The sequence below is a fragment of the Chiloscyllium plagiosum genome, chromosome 22 (genome assembly GCF_004010195.1).
Source record: "Chiloscyllium plagiosum isolate BGI_BamShark_2017 chromosome 22, ASM401019v2, whole genome shotgun sequence".
NCBI lineage: Eukaryota > Metazoa > Chordata > Chondrichthyes > Orectolobiformes > Hemiscylliidae > Chiloscyllium > Chiloscyllium plagiosum.
Window position 1 is genome coordinate 33,909,817 of NC_057731.1, and position 8,419 is coordinate 33,918,235.

Sequence of the window (8,419 nt, forward strand, 5' to 3'; positions counted from 1 at the left end):
TGCGCTTTTCCAGCAACACATTTCCAGCTCTGATCTCCAGCATCTGCAGACCTCACTTTCTCCACTATGATCATAGAGTCATACAGCACTCTTCAGTCCAACTCGTTCATTGACTGTCCCCTTCTCATTATTGTCATTTTATCTTCTGTGCCTGAAGTTAGATTCCTAACCCTTTCCATACTCTTTGTCCTGTTACTTGTTCTGGAGACTTTAATACCTTCTGCTGAGCCCACCCTGTTTAACCTTTTTAATCATTTTCCATGCAAAACACGCACACACACTCACCCTCGCACACTCACTCTTTAATATAAAGCCCTATTTATACAATTTGCCCAGACAGCTGGCCCAACGTGTTCCAGGTAGAGGCTGTCCCACCAGAACAATTGGCTCTTTCCCAGTACTGGTGCCAATGTATAATGACTTCAAACTTGTTTCTTCTATACCAACCTTTGAGCCGTGTATTTATCTCGTTAATCTTTTTGATCCTGTACCAGTCCAGAGATTATTACCTTTTTGGTCCTAATTTCTAATTTAGCCCTTTGCTGTATTCCTTTAGTCGAATCTCTTTCTTCTTTCTACCTATATTGGTGATACCTATATGAATCGAGAAACCTGGATCTTTCCCCTCCAACTCCAAGTTCTTTTGCAGCCCAGGTGAGATTTCCTCAAATCAGGCACCTTTCAGGCAAAGCTTGTTCCTGGCCATAGAGAACAGTGTCTATTCCTTTGACTATACTAGCCCTGATTCCAACTACATTTCTCTATTCTCCCCCCAGTTCTCTGTACCACAGTACTATGATCATAGAGTCATACAGCACTCTTCAGTCCAACTCGTTCATGCTGACCAAGTTCCCAAGCTAAACTAGTCCCACTTGCCTGTATTTGGTTCAGATCCCTCCAAACTTTTCCCATTCATGTTCCTATCCAAATACCTTTTAAATGTTGTAACTGTATCTGCATCTACCACCACCTCTGGCAGTTCATTCTCAGTATAGGCAACATGCTAGTAAATCTTCTCTGAGCCCTCTCCAATTTAATAGTATCCTTCCTATAGCAGGATGACCAGAACTGTACACAGTATTCCAAGAATGGCTACACCAACGTCCTGCAAAACCTCAGCATGACGTCCTAACTCCTGTACTCAATTGTGTAAGCAATGAATGTTGTTGTTGTGTTACCATAGTCTTACCCAAATATAGGGGCTGCTCTCTCATTAGAGAGAAGCAACTGGTGGTGATTTAACCTGATGGCCATCAGACCTCAGGGGAGGGAAGAGGTTGAGAAGGAGACTTCTTCATGGTAACCTCAAACCAGTGTTGGGAATTGAACCCCACTATTGGCATCACACTGCTCCGTAAACCAACAATCCAGCCAATCCAAGCTAAACCAATTCCCCTGAGCAATGAATGCAAGCATGTTAAATGCCTTCTTAATCACCCTATCTACCTGTGACGCAACTTTCAAAGAACAATGTACCTGAATCCCTCGGTCTCTGTGTTTGAAAACTGTAACTGTGTCAGTGCTGTCTGTTTGTTTTACAAAAATGCAATACTTTACATTTATCTGAATTAAACTCCAACTGCCACTCCTCAGCCCACTTGGGCTGTGTCTCACTCAGGATGTGATCTCTCCTTCCTGACTGTGCCCAGCTTACAAATCCAAAGTATACCTTAAACTCGTGTATTGTTTTGAGAGATAAATTTTCTTTGAAACAATGGCATGTATTTCATTTAGGGTTTCTTATCTGGAGTTCCTTCAGCCATTTGAAGATCGAAGGAGAGCAATCAGGTTGAACAATTTAAAAACTCCAAGCCGAAAACATCAACCAGAGATCACAATGTACACAGAATCCATGCATAAAGGTCTGAATATGGTCACAGAGAAACTGCGAAGAAAGGTAATAGAAAGATTCACAAAGTGGTTCACTGGAGGATGTAGCTAATATTTCACTTTAACTTGTGACAAGCAAAATATATGTAATAGATTCAATGCAAGTGGGGGTTTGTGTTGCAATCTACTTGGGAGTTGAAGTCGGAATCATTAAGTTGTGGAGAACACTAACAGTCCAGATTCAGAAGCACATCCTATCGGGTTCATTACTTTCAAATCTGATCTAGGATTGCAAATTTATCGGTGGAATTAATTATTAGGCTTTGTGTATAACTGATGGAAATATGATATGACCTACTGTGGGTGTTCCACCTCCCAGGGTGCATGGCTAACCCCTAATGAGTTCTGTCATAGAATACAAAAGTACAGGGTAATTCTTTACACTTACACTTATAACTTCACTATGTTTATGAGCTTCACAATATAATGAAAGTTGTAGGAGCAGATTAGTGGAATTAAGCATCCTCTCCCATGCTGATTTCATTTACATTCCCTAGTTTGTGAAGTTGAAGGCAATTTAGAATATTTATTTAGATGCATGAACCAATTGACATGTTTGTGACTAGCATGTTATAAAAACTAATCAAAGCACTTGGGTATCCAATTTGCGTTTGCGTCTTAAAGTGGAAATGCAATATTCTGATGAGTACTGCATAGAAATCTTCACTCACAAACATCAGTTTGCTATTTTATTTCTATTTTCTGAATGCAGGTGCAAATTGTAGTTCTTTTTCTGCTGCCTAACTTAAAGCTGACAAGTCAACATAACATCATCATTGAATTTATAAATAATAATTTGAATCTACAACTTTTTTGGTTTTCAAGAGTCTTATTACAGCTTGCATAGATCTGTATAACAAATGGATACTTAAAATTAGCTTTGGAAAAAGTGTTGGCTGCAGTAGTCTTGTGCTATTGTAGACATTTTGTTCTTCAGATAAAAATATAAAGACATCAGTGTAGAGCTCAACGGAAAAACTACACTTGTTAGTGATCTGAAAAAAAATCAAGTTGTAGTAATAAGACATGATATTATCTGGTCTAACCTTAAACCTTAAAGATGTGGTATTCGTATATTCAGTTATTTCAATGGTGGAGCACTGTTGATTTTATAAGATGTTAATTTTGTTGATTTGATAATATTGACAATTATAGTGACTGAATTGAATGTACAGACTGCTTCTAAGATTCTATTATTCTTTTAATTGCCCTCTTATAGTTAGCTGGTAATCGGAAAACACTGGAAAGGGTGTGTAGAAAATTGGATTTTACCAGCACTGGATTTCTCACACTGCCTGAATTTCGATCTGTTCTTCGACTCTGTAACATAGTTTTGGATGAAGATGAAATTTATCACATGATGTCAAAATATGATGAAAACATGGAAGGCAAAATTAAGTATTCAAATATTATCAACAAAATCTTCAAAGCCCCATGAATATGATTTGTTTGCCCGCTTTCTGCAAATCAGAGTGATTTTTTTTAAAAGTCTTGTACAGTTTGATTGGATTTTTAAATTTAATAGCTTATGTATAAACTGTGACAATGAAGGCTTATGACAGTCATGCATTTCCAAATGATGGTGGACAATCCCAGACTGCAAGTCTTCACTTAATTTCATAAGTAAATTTAGAGTTTAAGGGATTTTAGATTGCAAAGATGTGTTGTAAAGAATATCACGCTGCATATCTAGAAAATTGTGCAAACATTCAGCAAGTCAGGCACAATGCCTGGAAAGTGAAGGAGCAAGTTCACATTTCAAGATTGGCCTTTCATTAGAGCTCTATGGTGATCCTGACATCTGAAAGGACAAAACCTTTTGTTGTTAAAATGATGGATGTGATAAAGGACAAATCTTCAGGTCAACTCAGATTTAAAGTGAGGCAGAACTGTTGAAAAGAAAAACTCAATGGATACAGATGGCAGCACATAGAATCATAAAATGGGTTATAGCATAGTAGACTATTTTGCCATCAAGAGCAATTCACTTTGGCCCATTCCCAATGGCCATTCCCTGTCATTGGCACTTTCTTAGTTCTCAGCTCAAAGGAAGGTCCTCAGTGATTATTTGCTGAACCACGGCCAAATGTCATGTAGGGCAAGGTGGCAGGTCCTGAGTGTCCCTCAACTGGAACAGATATCGAACCCGTGAACCTTAATCTACATGCTGGTTCTCTAGCCAAAACTCTACTGGACCCTAAACCCTGTTTCACTGTAATATTGCAACTTTTGAAACTTAAGAGTAGGAGAATGAATTATGTGCATGACAGAGCTGCTCAGGTTTCTCACCTGCTTGAGGTAATTACTTGTTCAACATCTCATGATATGCATTCAACTTTGTGGATTATTAGGTTCGTCAAAAGAGTTACAACATTCATTTTAACATATATTCAGATTTATAGTTCCAAATGCAAAATGTGTACTCCTTGCACTGTAACTACCAAATATGAAGCCAACAATGTCTCACAGTTGGCTGGGCTATAATGCAGATCTGTTTGGAGGACATATGTTCTATTTACAGCTATTTAAATGATATGTATAAACAGATTGTATTTCATGTCAAGTAACCCAGCAATAACTTAACTTACAACGTTGAACAACTCAAGTATATGTATGGAGAGAGGTTGTTTGCAGAAGATTAGATTAAATGTGTTCTTACGCCTTTGGGTTTCCAGATACAAAGTCTACCTCATGCCTTCCTATAATTAACGTAATAACCCCCATAAAATGTATGGACTTGTGATCATGTGTATTTTGGAGATTGTTTTCTACTCTTCCTGCCAAAGTTAAAGGAGTTTAACAGGAACTATCTTGAACAACCTGGCAATGGTGGCCATTTAGACCACTTGGGCACAGCTACAGCCATGAGCTGGTCCTTCAAGCTGCAAGCTACAGCAGGGATAGCTGATTCTCTGGGCGGAGGGAGGGTGTTGAAATCCTAGGAATATAGAAGTGTACCCTTGCTCCCCAGCCTCCTCAAATTTGGAAGGCTGCAAAAACCTTCGTAGAAACCCAATAGGCTGTTCTTTGAGAGTGTAGGCCACGCTCCCAACCTGGCTATCAGGTGGGTCCCATTTGCAGTTAATCCTTAATTTCTTGTAATAAATGAAGCATCAATACTCTTTATCGTACAACGGGTTGATGAAAATAAGACTGATTTAATGCCATAATTTCAAATGAAAACAGGATCCACTTAGTCTAGTACAATTCATTGTTGTAAAACTGTTTACTTTGAGAAATGAACAATAAACATGGTATTTTTCAGCAGGGTAAGATGACTTTTAATGGATGCACTAACATCTGGACTTCTGTCCAAGTCTGAATTGTTCTCACACTCTCTTTCCAATGCTTTGCTGCAATGTTGGTGAAGAATACATTTTTAAAGGGTTTTGAACTGACCCCAATGGAAAGAAAATTCAGGAGAGATACAAAACATTCTGTTGTTTTGCTGATACCTATGCCATCATAGTCAAAATTACTCCCAAATCATTTTTTTAATATTTCTTTTTATTAGAAGTTTTTATTCTTTTAAAAAATTATTAAAAGTATAAAAAAGAAAACAGTATAACAATTGTATATTACAAAAACGTTAACAGGAAACTACCTACTATTCTATAGAATACACCAAAACTATCACAAGAAAAGAAAAAAAATACAAAACAATCTCTCCATATTGAGAGTCAATAAGCAACTGTGCTTAGTGAATTAAATTAGGTTGACCCAGATTGAACTATACCAACCCAATCCAACTTAGAATGAGTCGGTTTAAATAAAATCATCTTAAATTAGCTTAACTTAATTCAAATTAACTTAAAATTAAACTAGACTAAACTAAATTCAATTCAATTCAATTCAATTCAATTCAATTCCACCACTCACTGTGCTCCCACCGAGGCTCCCATTCACGGGCACGTCAGTTGTAAAAGCTGTATTTATCAAGCTTCCTCCACCCAGAGCCCCTGGACCACCAAATCCGACCCCCACGACTATATAAAAGGCCCTGGTCAGTCTTGCCGACAAATCCATATCGATGTAATTTTAAAAGGGCCGCCACGTCTTTTAGAATGGTTCTGTTTTCTGGTGTACCACATTAGTGAGAGAATCTTGGGGAATGTGCTCCATCACCAATGTACGTCAGCCCATGAGCCCTGGGGTTTTTTCTGAGATCCAGTTCATTAGAATGTTCTTCCGTGCACAGTGTGAGAGAATGTTAAATAGTCTCTACTCATGGTCAACCAAGCAGGGCAAAGCCGGCAATCCCAGAAGAAGGAATACCGGATCCGCCTTAACCTCGATTCCCAGAATCCCCTCCAACTCACTAAATATGACACGCCAATATTCACAGATCCTGCAACATGACCACAAACAATGTATAAGGGTGCCTGTGCTAATTTTACGTTTAGGACATCCTGGAGACGTTTCTTTCTTGAACTTTGCTCACCGTTCTGGGGCCATAAGGGCCCTGTGAAGAGTCTTCAATTGCATAGCTTGCGATTTATTGCATATCAAAATTTTCTTCACATTCTCCCATAAGTCCTCACACATTTCAAACAAAATTTCTTCTCCTAGTTCCTGATTCCAGACTCCATTGAGTCTTTCTGTATCCTCCAGGGTGCCTTTCTCTGTAAATGGTACAGAGTACTGACTGAGAGAGTGCCTGCACACCAGACCACTCTTCTCTCTATATCAGACATATCGGGCTGAGCCAAGAGTATGGTCTTTCTCCATATGTAGTCCCTAATCTGGAAATAACGAAAGAGGTCCTTCCTTGGTAGCCCATATTTGTGACTTAATTGGTCAAAAGACATCAGGACCTCTCCCTCAAATAAATCTCCCAAACAGGAGACTCCCTTGACTTCCCATGTCTTAAAGCAAGAGTCCATTGACCCCATCTTAAATCCTGAGGCTCCAACTAAAGGGGTGAACAGTGAACTTCCCTCTCCCTACCGCATTATTCTCCACATTTTGACCATATTTAAGATAATTGGGCTTTTACAATGCTCATCCTCAGATTTTATCCTATCCATAAACAATAAATTAACGAAGGGGGACAACTTACGTAAGAAGACTCGATGTCAAGACATATCGCCCAGGATCCTTATGCACCCAGTCACCCACATATGACAATAGGGCACCTGTTTGATATTGCTTCAATTCTGGGAGATACACACCCCACTCCACCCCCTCAACCCTCCCCATATGTTGTGGGAGTTGCAACTTAATAAATTTAATGAGAGGGCATCAACGACACCAAATGAAGGACCCAAGTCAGTCATTTAGCCTGCGCCACACCTGTCTGGACAGCAACAGCAGGAGCCCACTTGTAGGATACAGTAGCCAAGGAAGAACATTCATTTTAGTCAAGGCTAGTTGGCCTAACCAAAACATTGGTAATCCCTCCCACCGCTGCAGATCCTGTCTTATCCTATCAAACAATTGCATGAAATTAGCTCTGTACAGCTAATGGAAAACAGGGGTAATAAAAATACCCAGATAAAGAAAACCTTTTTGCGACCATCGAAATGGAAACTGTATTCCATCCTCCAGGTCAGGCACTCCCACCAAGTCCCCCACGGGCATAGCTTCCAACTTTATAAAGTTTATTCTATATCCCTAAAAGATGCCGAATAGTTTAATTTTTTGAATTACTCAGGGTACGAACTTTTCCAGATTACCCAAAAATAGGACTACATCATCAGCATAGGGAGTAATTTTGTGCTCTCTCATTCCTACCTTTGGAGCCACTATTTCAGGATCTTTCCGAATGGCCTCTACCAATGGTTCAATTACTAAGGTAATAATAGCTGCAAGAGAGGGCACTCTTGTCGGCTGCCTCTCTCAACACTAAAATTATCCGACAACACCGTTCGTAAGAACTGCTGCCTTGGGATCACTATATAGCACTGCCACCCACTTAGCGAAAGCCCCCCAAGACCTAAAGTGTTCTAGGACTCCAAAAAGATACAGCCACTCGACCTGATCAAATGCCTTTTCCATGTCCAAGGAGACCACCAAACCCGGAATCAACCTCTGCTGGCATACTTGCTAATTGAACACCCTCCTAATGTGATTGGAAGAGCTACGGCCCTTAATGAAGCATATCTGGCCTTCTTCTATAATAGTGGGTAGTACCTTTTCCAATCTCAGGTCCAGCATCTTTGACAGGATTTTAAAATCTACATTCACCGACAAGGGAGGTCTATATGAGGCACAGTCCTCAGGTTCTTTTCCTTTCTTTAAAATAAGGGAGATATTGGCCTCCCTAAAGAGGGTGGAAGGCAGTCCTGGTTAGATTACATTACATTACAGAGTGGAAACAGGCCTTTCGGCCCAACAAGTCCACATCGACCCGCCGAAACATTACCCACCCATACCCCTACATTTACCCCTTACCTAACACTACGGGCAATTTAGCATGGCCAATTCACCTGACCTGCACATCTTTGGACTGTGGGAGGAAACTGGAGCACCCAGAGGAAACCCACGCAGACACGGGGAGAACGTGCAAACTCCACACAGTCAGTCGCCT

The 8,419-nt window shown here is 39.9% G+C and overlaps 1 protein-coding gene across 5 annotated transcripts in view; it reads left to right on the forward strand.

Annotated features, from left to right (window-relative positions):
• The window catches only part of LOC122561192 (EF-hand calcium-binding domain-containing protein 6-like), a 64,089-nt gene extending 58,929 nt beyond the window's left edge, over nt 1-5,160 (forward strand). For 4 of the 5 annotated variants that reach the window (XM_043712727.1, XM_043712725.1, XM_043712726.1 and 1 more), the window contains 2 exons: nt 1,735-1,897; nt 3,110-5,160. In XM_043712727.1, coding sequence (XP_043568662.1) covers nt 1,735-1,897; nt 3,110-3,328 — 382 coding nt within the window. In that variant the 3' untranslated portion in view covers nt 3,329-5,160. Of the gene's footprint in view, nt 1-1,734; nt 1,898-3,109 lie in introns of those variants that run through there. The other variant, XM_043712728.1, reaches the window with a different exon arrangement.
• The last annotated feature ends 3,259 nt before the right edge of the window (nt 5,161-8,419 follow it).